This window comes from Carassius auratus, chromosome 39 (genome assembly GCF_003368295.1).
Source record: "Carassius auratus strain Wakin chromosome 39, ASM336829v1, whole genome shotgun sequence".
Classification (NCBI taxonomy): Eukaryota; Metazoa; Chordata; class Actinopteri; order Cypriniformes; family Cyprinidae; genus Carassius; species Carassius auratus.
Genome location: NC_039281.1, coordinates 1758804 through 1775175, shown reverse-complemented (window position 1 = coordinate 1775175; position 16372 = coordinate 1758804). Strand labels below are relative to the sequence as shown.

The following is a 16372-nucleotide window of genomic DNA, read 5'->3' as shown; positions in this document are numbered from 1 at the left end:
AATATCGTTATTTTGGGTTAAGAGATTTTAAGAAATTACACATATAAACAGTAATATTAATAAATGTTTGAAGTGTACTAATACCATGTTGCATCTATTGTCATACAATCACCCATAATAAATTATGTGTACTGTGAGATAATAGCTAGATAAATCTAAGATATGGAAGCTAATATTATGTAACAAAAAATATGAGAGTTTTGAATGTACATGCAGTGTTTTAATACAGTTTCCGTTTTGTATAACCTATGGATAGCTTTATGTAAATGTAATAAAAATTGTAAAATATTAATAAGTAATAATTGAAATGTTTATCAAATATTCTAAAACACACAACATAGTGTACATACATAATGTACCATTTTAATGGCGTTGCCTCTAATCAGAGTATATGCATGTATTTATTATGTATTAAATCTGAACGTGTTTACTTTGTTGATATTTTTCCTTCAATCCTGCGCTACTGTAGTTTGACGGATTGTATTCTGTCACCTGGAAATATTGCCCTCATTAAACATGGAGTCCTCGGGTTTTCTCAAGCCTAGTGAGGCCGTTTGCCATCAGTACGTATGACCCCTGAACCTACTCGTGTGTGTGTGTGTGTGTGTGTGTGTGTGTGTGTGTGTGTGTGTGTGTGTGTGTGTGTGTGTGTGTGTGTGTGTGTGTGTTAGCCCTCCGCCATATTCACTGTTGTCTTGCCTGGTGAAAGAACAGGAGCATTCGCGACTGCCTACAAGAACCGAAACTGTGTTTATACACCGAACCTGGAGATCAGCCGACGGGCATAATACGGAATAAAGCGATGGCGAGGAAAAAAAGCAAGCAGCAGGGCGTCGGGGCCAAGGATTTAGTGTCGGGACAGCAGCAGCAGAGCCTGCCGAAGAAGCCCAGCGATGCGGGAGCAGCGGCGGCGGCGGCAGGAGGCGCTGGCGGTGGAGGAGATGCAGGAGCGAGCAGGACCAATCAGGTAGCTAATGCTAACTCGTACATCCAGCAACACACCTCCTTGAGCCGCCTCGGGCTGTTAGCGACTTGATTTTGTAATGATTTTAACTGGTGCTTTATCCTGGGCTCTGCTGCACGTGCAGTTATTTGTGTTTTCGCGCTTATTTTGCGTTTTTGTAGCGCCTGATTAGCGATGTCCGATTCATGAACGACTCGGATCTTTTTGTGTATCGGTTCACCAAAATTTGTTCAAAGGATTCGTTTACGAAGAGGACTGAGTCTGTCAGAACAGTTCTTAAATCAAAACAACTGACTTACTCACTGAACCGAGAACTGTGTTGAACGTGTCCGATTCTCCAGTGATCCGGGCTGTCAACTCTACTCTTTATTACAAGAGACGTTTCAGATTCGAAATGAGCCAAAGCACTTAAGTGAGCTAATAGTAAAATTATAAAAAGTATATATTTCACCAAAAACGTGCTGGAAACGTTTGACAAAACAATTTATTTTCGTGAAAAGCCTTTACTCGAACATAATGGGGTTTTAATAAAACCTCTTTTTATTTATTTGATCAATGAAATGTGTAAATTCAAACGAGTTTAGTATAACTCAAAGTAAATGTAAATTATATTTAAATAAAAAAAAAATAATATCCTAAAATATATTACTATATTATATATTAATATATACTTTAATTAAAATTATATTTATTTTTAATTTAAATTATGTTTACGTTATAAATTAATTTAATTTGAAGATCTAAATCATGTCTAAAAGTAAGATGGGACACATGCATTTAAACATAACGATTATTAATAACACTTAAAAGAAAAAAAAAGAAAAAGGGAAAAAAGAAGCAGCTTGACATTTGATGCCAGGTGTGAGGTGATGACGTATTTACGTCCGGACGTGAAAGAATATCTAAATCTGTTTTTGATCCGGTTCTTTGCAGAGAACTGTTCGAATGAACCGTTTCGCGGAAATGAGTCGGGTTTCCCATCACTACGCTCGCTCTCGAGCTACACGGGCGAAGCAGCACTATCTCGCCCGCCACATATGCCAACGATATAAATAAATAAATAAATAAATATATTGCCTTCAACGCATTCTAATAGCCGCAAGCAGTGTAGTACCTTACATCTCAATGTTTTATACGACACTGATTGTATATGAGTAACTGGTCAAACAAAGCTAAACGAAAGTACGCGAAGCACAAAGCTAACAGTTTGATGCTGTCGTCTGTTGTGTGGCTACTAAATTATTCCCGTAGAGATTAGGCTAAACGCGGTGCTACTAACCCGGCCACGGAGTCTCACATAATGTTCTGACATAATTACCACGTGTTTGTGCATTCAATAACTTCAGAGGCATATTTACTATGTGCCAAGTGTTGCATTATGGCCATGCTATCCAGTTCTGCTAGCCTTTCATAGTTACCAACCTGCTAATGATTGTTAATACTTTAAACACTCTAAATGTTACAGTTGCAGAGCACAAATACATACTTTTTGAGCTGATGTATTTAACATGATTTTGCGCTGATGGTGTACAGTGGTGTGTCACAGTTTTGTATTTATTTTGGTGCCTTATAGTCTTGCTGAACCTCTCCATAAAAATGTTATTGTCAGAATAGCTCTATGTAGAAAATCTATATTCCTGGTGTAATTTTAGTGCATTTATTTCTGTTTTGCAATGTAACAACTCATCTGCAAAGAATCATGCTTTAATTATTGAGTTTTGGCTGTAAAAAACCTGCCCCCCTGACCAGTCAGTAATTAACTCGACAGACAGCATTTTTATATAAAGTTTTTTTTTTTGTATGCACTTGTTTCAGACAGGCTTCTAAAGCACCATAACATTATCTCTAATGATCTAGAACAAATTAAAATGAGCTTTAGACACAACCAAGAAAATATTTAATGTCTGCAGTGCTTATTTCCTTGTAGAAAATGAATTGTACTATGAACAAAAATGTAATTCATGAACTCATTTAACTTAATTTACTCCACTGGGTTCCTTTTTTTTTATTTTATTTTTTCTACCAACCACTGAACTACTTATATCTACAGTTCCTGTAGTCTTGAAAAACCTGGAAAGATGAGGGACTTTAAAATATATATATTTTTACCCTTGGAATTTATGAAAATGAATAGTTATTATAGTCAAATTCTTTATTTATTATTACTGGGTTGTGGATGTAGCTAACTTAATAAATCTGTTTTTATTCATTTATATTTTTTTAAATTCTCATGCATTTTCTGTCTTCCCACAGTCCATGCACACCTGCTGCTTGCTGTGCCATCGGGAGTTTAAAGACTGGGGGGCAGGCCAGGTGAACGGGCTCCCCAGTCACGGGTCCAAACTGGCAGAGGCTGTACCCGCGCTCTCCCAGGCTCTGCTGAGGGACGTTCCAGGCCGTAAGCTGGCAGACGCCGTGCCTTCGCTCTCCCAGTCACTGTTGGGTGAAGTGCCGCTGTGGATCTGCCAGAGCTGCAGGAAGAGTGTGGAAGAGGAGGAGAGGAGAACGATTCAGGAGCAAACTGCGCAAGTAATTGAGATTATCTCTGGGGTCATGCATAGAAATTCAGATTTTACGGACAAGGGACTGTTTACTGAAACAGTCAAAACTAAAAATATGATCTTTATAACTTCAGTATGATGAATGTTGTGTTGAATTTTGTGTGGAGAAATAAATTGTGCTTGATAATCTGTAATGTCTAAACTGTACTCTATAGATTTCATTGCATTTAATTCAAAATATGAAACAGATTGGTAAATAAATCATGCTAAAGTTTGCCTCGTTTTTCTAATCCAATCTTGGTAATTTGTGATTTTTAACCAACCAATATCGCAGTGATTAGTGGCTATATGAAGTCAATTCCCCTCAAGGTCATACTGATGTGTTCAACAAACATACATTTTAAAAAAATATTTTTCAAAGTTGTATATAAAACAAAAATATTGGAGTGCATTTTAAAAGAAAATACAGTTTCAGTATTTCTTAAAAAAATAAATCACATTTAATTCAATGTGTTACTTGAAATTTCTTTGTAATAATGAAATGTACTAGCAATTTTTGAGTGAAAATTATTTATACATCAATTACGTAATTGCATACATAGCAAACTTTTTTTGCAAATTATTTTTAATAGTCTTCCTTAAAAATGTAATAAAATGTTAATAAAATTACATTAAAAATGAAATGTGAAATCAAAATAATTTAAAATGCTAATAAAAATGTATCTTATTAAACATTTTAATATTTTCTTAACTAATGCAATGATATTCTTATATTAAGTGTGTATCCAAATAATTTTTTAGGTCTACTGTACATCCATAGAGTTGTAAGTTGGTACTGTATCCATTGATCCATTTTTTGGGCTTATTTCTATTGGAAGGTTGCACTAGAATTGGAGGAGATACTTCATTCAGGTTTGCTGATGTTAAGTTAGCATCCTTTCTTTCATTGGATAAAGAACACTGTTAAAATGGTCCTCTTCTTTGGACCGGAAAGTTCAGTATGTCATTGAGGACAATCCTGTGTACACAACAGCAACAAAAAATCTGATTGCACGGACATGTCCGCAATTTTCCATGCACCTTGTAGATCCCTAACATTTTCCGTAGATGTGCATTTGGAGGTGTTTTTGTCACTTGTCTAAAAGATGAATGCGTTGTTACTCAGGTGCTGCTGTCCCACTCGTCCTCGTGTAAGTCTCAGAGCTGTGGGAATGGTTATCCTGAGCATAGCTCGGTGGATTGGGACCCCAGCTCCTTCCTCTCCGCACGCAAACTGTCTGGTCTGTGGAATTCGGCTCATTCTAATGGAGGATCTCAATGCAACCACAGCTCAGCTACGCTTTCACAAAGTATGTCTCTTTTGTTCATTACATGGTGATTCTAGTTGGTGATTGCATCATTATGTAACCTTCTCAGTCATATTTTAGTTTCAGCTTTCATATCACTCAATCATTTATTTTTTGTCTTCCGGTTAGGAACTCAAATCAATATGTCATGCTCATTTATTTATTCATTTATTTGGTGTTTAGCTGTTTAATAAGTGGGATCATGTACAGTATTGTGGCAAAAAAAAAAAAACTGCAGCAGACATGATCAAACTTTTCTGGTTTTCTTTTTACAGATGTACAAGAAGTATTTAGTAGAATTTGGCTGTAGAAATAAGACAGACTGACTGTTATTTATTGTCCTGAAAGGCGGAACGGTGGGAGCAGCTTGCCATGAGAAGAGATCTTCTCATGACGCTCCCGGGAAGGCTGCCAAAACATTCGGGACTAAAGTCTGTCCTTACAGTCATCCCGCATCCCAGAATTCCAGTGTGGCGTCACCTGGGACACTGTCTTCCTCCACTGATCTATGTAAGACCAACCCCAAGCACTTCAAGACCATGTGTCGACGACCAACTCCTCCAGGTAAGAACACAATTCATGCCACAATGAAATATGGGCGACACTTAACATTAGTAATTTTCAACATTTTTCAACATTTGTAATTTTTAACATTAGTTAATCCATAAGGCCCAACATGTTTTTGCAGCATTATTAATGTAGCTTAATATTAATTTGTAAATATACTATTTTTAATTCATGTGTATTTTATTATCCATTTACAAATTTTATTTTATACACCATAAAATGTAAAAAAAAAAATATATATATACATATATATACATATATATATATATATATAACACTACCGTTCAAAAGTTTTGGGTGGGTACGAGTTTTAAAAAAATGTTTCTTATGCTTACTAAGGCTGCATTTATTTGATCAAAACTACAGTAAAAAAAAAAATGGTGAAATATTATTGCAGTTGAAAACAATAAGTCCATTGTATAATTATATTGAAAATATAATAAGTCCAAAATAATAATATTCATGAGACCTTATGCATAATCTAATGTTCTCAAATGTAATTTACCACTTTGTTTAGCTGATTTTACATACAGTATCAGACGTTGTTTTTAATCTCAGTGTTTCTGTTGATGTTGTGTGTAGGGATAGACGATAATAGATTAAGAGATGGAAGTGCTTGTTCTAATTTTAGCGCAGTGTTGGAGAAGAAGGACTGAAGGAAATGGTGTGGGAGAATATGTGTTAGAGGTGCAACTACAGGTGCATCTTAATAAATTAGAATGTTGTTGAAAAGTTAATTTATTACAGTAATTCAGCACAAATTGTGAAACTTGTGTATTAAATAAATTAAATGCACACAGACTGAAGTAGTTTGTCTTTGGTTCTTTTAATTGTGATTTTTAGTGAATTGTTGGCCTTCTGGATAGAATGTTCCTTTACTGTACATGTACTCAATACTTGGTAGTGGCTCCTTTTGCTGTAATTACTGCCTCAATTCTGCGTGGCATGGAGGTGATCAGTTTGTGACACTGCTGAGGTGGAAGTCCAGGTTTCTTTGACATTGGCCTTCAGATCACATATTTTGGTCTCTTGTTTCTCATTTTCCTCTTGACAAAACCCCACAGATTCTCTCTGGGGTTCAGGTCTGGTGAGTTTGCTGGACAGTCAAGCACACCAGAATCATGGCCATTTAACCAACTTTTGGTGCTTTTGGCAGTGTGGGCAGATGCCAAATCCTGCTGGAAAATGAAATCAGCATCTTCAAAAAGCTGGTCAGCAGAAGGAAGCATGTATTGCTCGAAAATTTCTTGGTAAACGGGTGCAGTGACTTTGGTTTTCAAAAAACACAATGGATCGACACCAGCATATGACATTTCACCCCAAATCATCACAGACTGTGGAAACTTAACACTGGACTTCAGGCAACTTGGGCTATGAGTTTCTCCACCATTCCTCCAGACATTAGGACCTTGGTTTCCAAATGAAATGCCAAACTTGCTCTCATCTGGAAAGAGGACTTTGGACCAATGGCAACAGTCCAGTTCTTCTTCTCCTTAGCCCAGGTAAGATGCCTCTGATGTTGTCTGTGGATCAGCAGATTCATTGACACATCTGTGTGTGGTGGCTCATGACGCCTTGACTCCAGCCTCAGTCCAGTCCTTGTGAAGTTCACTCAAATTCTTGAATCGATTTTGCTTGACAATCCTCATAAGGCTGCGATTCTCTCGGTTGGTTGTGCAACTTTTTCTTCCACGCTTTTTACTTCTACTCGACTTTCTGTTAACATGCTTGGATACAGCACTCTGTGGACAACCAGCTTCTTTGACAATGAATGTTTGTGGCCTATCCTCCTTGTGAAGGGTGTCAATGATTATCTTCTGGACAACTGTCAGTTCAGCAGTATTCCCCATGATTGTGTAGTCTAGTGAACCAAACTGAGAGACCATTTTGTAGGCTCAGGAAACCTTTGCAGATGTGCAAAGGTCTGTCTGTGTGCACTGAATTTATTTAATACATGAGTTTCACAATTTTAGTTGAATTACTGAAATAAATGAACTTTTCCATGACATTCTAATTTATTGAGATGCACTTGTATTTACCAATGCCACGGTTTGTTTCATATTGCTGTTTTGGAGCCACAGTTCAGTTTGGTTCTGTTTGCTGTGGTTCATAGCATGGCACCAGCACACTAGTAGATTCACTTTTAACTTAATAATTTAAATAATTCAAAATTGCTAAAAATGTGTTATATATATATATATATATATATATATATATATATATATATATATATTAGTCTTAAAAAAAGCCTAAATAATTCAAACAAGTCATTGGACAGTATTACATAAAAATGCATGTGCCATGGATAAATAAAATGGAATAGCCATTCAATAAGGAATTAGTTTCATAGCCATGTTCATGCTATAATGCATAAATGTTTGCAGGAATTTCCTGCTTTATAATAGCGAAACCTGCGGGAATGTATAAAATTATTCACAATGCTGTTTATCTGGCAGCGAAACATGGCAAGCTCTAAAAATACACAGTATTATATTATAATAGTGTTCTCATTATAATGTTATGTATATGACAATCATAGTTATTAATATTGTGCATTGAAGACATAATCACACTAGTAGGCCTACTTTGAAGCGCTTTACTGCAGCATAACTCAACCAAATGCATCTTTTATGAGATAAATAGTATATACACAGTTCCACAAAAGGCTTTTAGTGGTTGCACAAGCGACTGTGATAGTCATGAAGATATAACTCTGTGGGCGCATTCTTTCTATAGCAATGCCTGAAACATGGCCATATTCTTTTACAATCATGTTCTCATTATAATTTTACGTAGGCTATATGAAATATTTTTTCTGCACATGTTGCCCTTAATGGTAAATTCCTTTGCAAAGTGATCTAAGCAATTCAAAACCATTAAGGCCATATGCATGTGAAGTATCTCTGCAGGGGGCGTGGTAGGCTAAGAGAGTAATGCGATATGTACCGTGGCGGGTGTATCACTTTTTTTCAGTTCGGTTTGAATATCGTTATACCCTTATGCATGCACAGCTTTAATGTAATTAGTGACATTTAACATTTGAATGCATTTACATTTTCAGTCCTTTACCATTTACTCATATTGCACTGCATTATGTAATGGGTGTGAACCACAAAGCTTTAAAATTAACACCATGCCCCAATGTGTCAAGTATGTGTCAGATTATGATAAAAAATGAATTGTTGCTGTAGCAGTCACATCCAATTAGAGCATTTCGATGTTTAATAAACTGTAAGGTGAGATGATGAACCAAGGAAATTTCAGTGGGCTGTACCATTGGATGCAACAAAAATAGAACCAAAGCGACCGATAAAATGTCCTGTTGCCAAGATTTAAACTAAACAGACATCACCTAAACTACTAAATGACTAAGAATTAAAATATGCTATTTTCTACAGGTGAGGCGTTCCACCCAAATGACCACCACCAAGCTGCAGACCTGTCAGTGCCGCCCAACAGTCCAACGGGCCTCTCATCCCAGCATTCCTCGCTGCTGCCTCCCAAGCAAAACTCCAGTCAGCATGTTCACATCAACTCCGCTAGTCCGGGGCTACCTTCGCACGCTCCCTTCACCCCGCTGGTACCAAACGTTCATGCTCCTGCAGCTAAGCACTCGAGTGGGGCGGACAGTCCGGTGGCCCTACACAAGCCCATCGCCTGCAAGAACTCCCACATTCCCCCTGTTAACCCACAACACAGCAAAAGCAGCAACTCGCTCACAGGGTGCAGTCACCCATGCAACGGACACAGTAACGGCAGCTCTGTAGCCTCCTCCAATGCTGGCCATCTAACGTCTGGGACATGCAGGTGAGCATCAGTGGACGTACAATGGGCATCGTTTGTTTTTATTGCTTAATACTTCTGTGTGTTAAGTTGTGTTGTTCTGTAAATACAGAGACCAAGCGTGTAAAGGGCACAAGTTACCCAACGGGTCTTTGTGTCACGCCCCACCTTGTGAGCTTGAAGAAGGAGACGATGAGGACAGTAGCTCGGAGCGCAGCTCTTGTGCTTCCTCCTCCACCAATCAGAAGGATGGGAAATACTGTGACTGTTGCTACTGCGAGTTCTTTGGCCACAACGCGGTATGTTTTCTTTTAAAGTGACCCCATTATTAAATTTCTATGGTTCCTAATATTGTTTTGGGAGTCTCCTACAATAGGATGTAGCGTGTCGGAAACGATTTGCATATTTCAGTATTTCTTTTTTTTGAACGTTCGATTGAAAATATAAACATCTATTATTTATCATACTTACAGGTTGCTATGCAGTAGAGCTGTGGAAACTGATCCATCTTTCAACAGCAAGCGTTTTGAGAATCCCGCGTTGAACTCGCAGAGATTAGAGTCGTCAGTAAAATGACGTGTTTGTGGGCGGGGTCAAGTTGTTCGCTGCCAGCCAACGTTGAACATATGCGCGCATTATGCAAATGTGTTACCCCCTGATGTGTACTGTAGCTGTCGCTGATAGTGGGACTCGAATTACTAACGATTCGTTTCAGCTGTTCAGAGTCGATTGTTTATTTTGGGAGACAATAACTTTATTTATCGTGCACTTTCAGCTTTACAACTTTGGAGATCGTTTACATTCAAATACAGCTACATTACACACTGCATGAAAGGCAATATTGGAAATGTCATAATAGGGGCAATTTAAAGGGTTTCTGTGGGTCTTAAAGGTTTTAGTTAGCCATTGCACAAATTAAGACCTTAAAAAGTTCTTTAATCTGAGCAAAAATGCTTAAATTCATTGTGTGGAGTGACATTACTGTCGGATCCAATATATTTGGCACCGCATCGTCTTTCTGAAAATCCTGTCAAATTGTATCTTGTTTGTAAAAGAATCCACAGTAAATTGAAGTGAACAAAGGACCAAGTTCTTACTGATGTGGTCTGGAACTTCATTAAAAATATTTCATCCATTCTTTCCTAATGTCGGGATCAGACATTCAGTTTTTTTTCTTCTTTTCTTTTTTTTTCACAACTTGGCACCGCACAGCATCTTGTTTTCTTCTGAGCATATTTATTGTTTGATTTCTGTGAAGACCTGCTTATATCTCCTTCGTTATTTACACTACATGCGTGAATCATGGGCGGGGCTAAATCGGAAGTGATGTAGAAGCAGGCATTGATCTTATTCTGCGGAGGCGGTGTTTTTGTCACACTATTACGTCATAAAATGGCAGATGGTTTTGGCATATTGGCTTCATTAGAAGCTGTTTTTAGACTAACAAGAAAGTTTTGAGTTCTGAAACTTACAGGATGTTTTTATAGTACAATGACCTCTTATATTCCAAAAGGTTAAATTGCAGGGTGATCAGAAAAAAAATGAATCCATATTCTAGTGTTTGGAAGCAGAGATATTCAAGCCTTAAGCATGAATGGAAAAGTAAATGAGGTTGTAAAAAAAAGAAATTTTGCTAATACAGTTAATTTTGTGCTCCCTAGACATTTAGATTTTGGGAACATATTGACATAATGTGTTCCCTAGAATTTATTTCTTAAATCTTCTTTACTTGGTCTTAAAAAAGCTGTTTACTTCAATTAACCTACAGAAACCCTGTCCTAATGGTCTGTCTTTAATCTTTAGTCATTGCACGACACATTATGTTTGCGTTTTGTCTACCATAACTAAAAATATTTGATTTCCCCTGTACAGCCCCCAGCTGCCCCCACCAGTCGGAACTACGCTGAGATCAGGGAGAAGCTTCGGTCCAGGCTGACCCGCCGTAAAGAGGAACTTCCTCAGAGGCAGGATCTAGATCCGGCAACACCGAGTGCCATCGACCATCGAGACGTGGATGAACTCCTGGACTTCATCAACAGCACAGAGCCCAAACCTGTCAACAGTGCCAAGGCTGCAAAACGGGCACGGCACAAACAGAAGAAGAAGGTGCACTGTTTGTTATGTGTATACATGTCCTGAAAAGAGATAATTACAGTCATTATTTCTAGTTCATTTGTTACATCGGAAGTGAAAGATCCTGAATTATCAAAAGAAAAAAATAATAATAATAGATTTCAGAGAAAATAAAATAAGCACCAAATCATAATGATTTCTAAAGGATCAGGTGACAATGAAGACTGAAGTACTGTCAGCTGAAAGTTCAGCTTTGCCTTTAGAAATGACAAAAATATTTAAAATAAGAAAATACATTTTAAAAATACACTACTGTGCAAAACCCTTAGGCCACTGCTATTTTCAATAACTACAAATGGTTTTAAGTCAGTTATTTCTATCTTTTGCTGTAATGTGTCAGTGGGAAATATCAGTTTATGTTACCAAACATTATTTTTGCCATTTATTGTGATAATGCACTGAGATTTTTGCATGTACAACAGCAAGTGCTCCACACAGAGATCTGATCTCATCATCATCATCATCATCATCAACAGAACAAACTCAGACAGACTAAATCCAGAAGAACTGTGGCAACATCTCCTAGTTGCTTCAAGAATCTTAGCCCCCCAAAATAAATCTGACCAAATGTGATCAGAAACTATTTGAAAAATTCGCTTAAAATATTATGTTTCTGTTAAGACACTGTTTTGATGATTTCTAATGTGCTTCTGTTTCAAGATTTTACTTTTTTGAATCTCTGCCCTCTTTGATTTCCAGAAATAGTTTATTTTCAAGTCAACTTGCTTATTGCATTCTTTATGCAAATGCAGCATTTACTCTTCCATGATTGTAACTGATTTCTCAACAATCTTCATCAGGAGAAGGAGAGGGCTCTTCATGTCAGCGTCGATGCAGCCAGCAGTGAACCCCGTTCGGCATCTCCCCCTGACCCCATAGATGATTCGACTACGGATGGGGAAGCAAACAGACTGTTGGAGTGGCCTCAGTTGGAACTGGAGCGAGTTAACAGTTTCTTGACCAGCCGTCTGGAGGAGATCAAAAATACCATAAAAGACTCCATCCGTGCCTCCTTCAGCATGTACGACCTCAACCTGGACGTCAACGACTTCCCAAAGAAGGCGGCGACACTTGAAGGAAACCATCTGCTGTCTCACCTCAATGGATCTTCTGATCTGCAGCAGATAGACTTGGATCTGGCGCCGCTATCTCTGAGGAACTTCAAGAGAGACCTGGATATAGTTAACGGATGGGAGGACACCACCACTGCAGCCAAAGACATCCAGAGGCTCCACTCCACGCCAAGTCTTTCCAAGCTCATCCGTGTGCGGTCACCAGAACGAAGCCCAGCCACGGGTTCAGACTCCATCCAGCCTGGCACTGCATCTGCGGCCAAGCCCAACGATGCGGTCCTTGAAACCAAAACCACAAATGGAGCTGGATCCAAGGCAAAGAAGGGTAAGAAACAGCAGAATCAGAGGCACCCGGACCAGGTGACCCAGGACCAGGTGTCCAGTATGAAAACGGCAAAAACTGAGATGCACCGAGTGCAGGAAACGAGGGTAGCTGATTCAGATAAAAGCACCAAAGGTGGATCCAAACAGAACCACCAGACGCAGCAGCAGGCAGACTCGCAGAAACCGGGAAATAAGAGAGCAGAAGAGGTCAAAGCTTGCAAGCAGTCATCCAATGGAGCCTCAAACGGTCACCACAATACAGGGTCCAACACGCAGAGGGGGAAGAATGACCTCTCGGACGCACGGGGAAACAGGTCGGAGCATGACATAGACACTAAAACCACATCCAACGCTCCCAGTTCACAGCAGCAAGCACAGCAACCGAAGGGAAAGACTAAAAATAAGAACAAAAACAAGACGGAAAAATCGAATAACACAATCGGTAAGTGACCTTTGGGCAATAGCAAGCTGGTCTGGTCTTGTAGGTCTGTTGCATCAGACCATTTTACAGCTCTTCATCATGTTTTTCCTTCTCCCTGATAGATGATGTGTTCCTTCCCAAAGATGTCGACCCTACGGAAATGGATGAGATTGATCGTGAAGTTGAATATTTTAAGAGGTATAGTCCAGTCATTACCAAAGACAAACTGCTCTGTTAATTAGCGGTGTTTGAAAAGCATCACTATTAATTAGGGCTGTGCGATTAATTGAAATCATAATAAAATCACGATTTAAGCGTGCGCGATTTCTAAATCGCTTTATTGCTCGTTCCGTGGCCACGACCTCCACAAGATGCTATCTGAACCAATCAGGATACAGCGCGAGAACAGCACAGACTGGGCATATGCCTAAATCCAGGTTCACACACTCTGTCTGTGATGCGTAGCCTTTTTTTCCTGAGCCCATGTTAGCGGATCAGAACGTTCATACTGCACGCGGTAAAAGATGAGAACAGAAAAGGTTAGAAATACAAACGTTCAAAAAGATTTAATATCTTGTGGATGAGTACAGAGAGAGTTGTGAGTGCACAGGACACCAGTCCTGAGCAAACAGAGCAAAGGAAATCTGCGTGCGAGCGGATAGATTCGCGTTCGCGCATTATTTTAATGTGCTTTCGCGTTACAATAACGCGCTCTCGCTGCTGCTTCTGAACCGCGTACACATAACTTACTGTATACGCACTGCAGACGGAGTGAGTGTGAACCTGTATAATGTATAACAAATCAGTTTCATCACCTTGAGTCACCGCTACCATGAGCTCTATGACCAATGTATTGCAAAAAAGAAAAAAAATCCCTGGACATGGGCTTCATTTTATTTTATAATTATTATTATTTTTTGCCGTATAGACATTTTGTTTGACATCTTTACTTAGTGATTATTTTGACTTATGTCTGTTCCAGAGACGTTACAACTTTTTCTTTTGGAAATATGTTTCAAATTTATACCGAAAGCATTTATGACTGTATAGCATGTCTGTGTTTGTCAAAATCGTGATTAAAATCGAAATCACAAAATTGATCAAAAAAATCATGATAGAGTTTTTTTTTTGTCCATATCGCACAGCCCTACTATTAATATTGTTGTTTGTATTTAAGATACAACAGAGAAGTTTTTTTTTATATAAATATCATTTATGTTCTAGTGAGATGTAACTGTCATGGCATCTTACCAGTGCAGATATAGAAACCCACATCACATTACAGGTCATTCTTGGGACAAGATTGTCATAGAGATGTAAAAAATCTTAACGTGTTGCTTAACATTTTTTTTTTTTTTTTTAGGTTTTGTCTTGACTCTGCTAAACAAACCCGACAGAAGGTGGCTGTGAACTGGTCCAACTTCAGCCTCAAAAAGATGCCCTCAAATGCAGCTCAGTAACAGATAGGTGATGGCAAGACTGAACTAAAAACCAGTTTGGCCTTTGGTTACTTCACTCAACACCTGATCGGCCTAAGGTTTCTCCCTCTCACATGCCACGGGACCTTGATTTTGACCACCAGTCATCTCAACTCGTTTTCATTTTACCTGTTGTTCACGGGGGATCACACTGCATCCTGACCTCAGTCTGAAAACTTGCATCTTGTTATCGCTTAAAACAAGTTTGGGTACTGATTCAGTGCATCTACATGCTTTATATGTCGTATGTACACAGTTGTTTTACAATAAAAATGTTTTAAATTCACAACAATGGTGCGGTTGGACCCATCACGCTTTTTTCAGCTGTTCATGTGTTATAAAAGGTACCTCTATGGTTGCACCATCATGCATTTTTGCATACTCCACTCACCCTGCAAATATACTGTAGTCTTAGAATAGATGCAAAAAAATGTGGGTTTTTTGATCATACAAAATTCTAATTGCTGTATCATGTCTGATTGTCATAATGGAAGCAAGGCAGCAAGTACTGTTGTGTTCACTGATGTGTTTTAGTTTGCAGAACTGTCCATGTGAAATGCAAAGCTCTGGATCGATTATGCTACACCCATGTAATTTCACAGTCAACTTTGTAAGGCCAAGTGCAGCTGTGACAGTTTATATGCACAAAATGTGAACCGTGCACATGTTGACTATGTTGTCTTTTAGAACAATGAGAGCATCAGTACCTATGCTTACAACGTATGATGTGTGAAACTGTTTTGTTTTATTACTTCGGACGTTTTTAAGAAAAGAAAAAAGGAATCAACACTAAAAAGAAAAAAGATTTTAAAGACCTGTATCTGTTGACTGTGTCACTTTTATACACAGAATCTGAGGCTGAGCAGATGAGCTATGTTTCATTTGCATGATGCGTGAAAACTGACAAGTATAGGCAACTACAAATCTCTCCCTTTTCCTTCAACTCCTAAACTGACTGTTGGCAAAATTCCCTGATTCCCATACTGGATTCTTATGGTAGTATCCCTGCTGATGGTGTGGTGGTTTGGATCTAGTTCTGTGCTGTGACCACGTTCTCGATGCTGTTGTTGTGAGTTTCAGTTTGTAGTAGGTTCTCCAGCAGTGCACCCTTGTTTTGGCTGCATGAATTTATGCATTAAGACACTGGCAGTAGTTCTGCTTGTGTAGTTTCAGTCCACTGGTGCGTAACTAGACCTGTTCACAAATGTTTTCAGTTGTTACATTTGCAAATGATTTAAATGAGCTTCTAAATTCCCCTCAGTGGTACGGTGCTTGTAACACCTGGTGGCCCTTGCCATAGCTTTGTATGTCCTCGTCATAGTAGTTTAAACATGTATCCCTGAAGCTGAGCCCCTTCTGGTAAAAATCCCAACTACAGACATGACACTTATTATTATTATTATTAAATTAGGGTCTCTGGGTTTATGACAGAGTAAATCTTCTTTGAAGGTTTGAGATCTCTTGAGAAATCAGTTTTGAGTTTTTGTTTTCATATTTTCCGACATCTTCGACTCTATCCAGGTTATATTAAACTAGAAATCATTATCTTAAACATTTGGAATGTAGATTTCTACGATACCGTTAATGGCCAAGTGTATGTTGGCTTTGTTTTATTTTCGTTTTTTATTATTATTATTATTATTCACTTTTGATACTGTGAAAATCTTTCATGCCGAAAGATTAAAACATGACAGTTTTGGAAAAAAAAAAAAAGTGTTGTGTTGGCTTTCTAAACTTATTTTGGCAACATGCAAATAAGGTAATACACGAAATAGCATAAAT

The 16372-nt window shown here is 38.3% G+C and overlaps 1 protein-coding gene across 1 annotated transcript; it reads left to right on the top strand.

Moving 5' to 3' along the window:
* The first annotated feature begins 646 nt into the window (after positions 1–646).
* On the top strand, positions 647–16142 carry fam193b (family with sequence similarity 193 member B). The gene is made up of 10 exons (XM_026225064.1): positions 647–967; positions 3218–3493; positions 4631–4814; positions 5160–5375; positions 8777–9185; positions 9274–9460; positions 11034–11267; positions 12095–13133; positions 13235–13310; positions 14476–16142. Exons 1-10 carry the CDS (start codon positions 803–805, stop codon positions 14570–14572), a joined length of 2883 nt encoding a protein of 960 aa, XP_026080849.1. The 5' UTR covers positions 647–802; the 3' UTR covers positions 14573–16142.
* Positions 16143–16372: the final 230 nt, after the last annotated feature.

Bases quoted from the DNA above. Each gene is read 5' to 3' on its own strand.
- fam193b (XM_026225064.1), top strand. From the start codon at position 803: ATGGCGAGGAAAAAAAGCAAGCAGCAGGGCGTCGGGGCCAAGGATTTA. The intron at 4,815-5,159 runs GTATGTCTCTTT...TTGTCCTGAAAG, and splicing joins CTCAGCTACGCTTTCACAAA to GCGGAACGGTGGGAGCAGCT. The intron at 11,268-12,094 runs GTGCACTGTTTG...AATCTTCATCAG, and splicing joins GGCACAAACAGAAGAAGAAG to GAGAAGGAGAGGGCTCTTCA.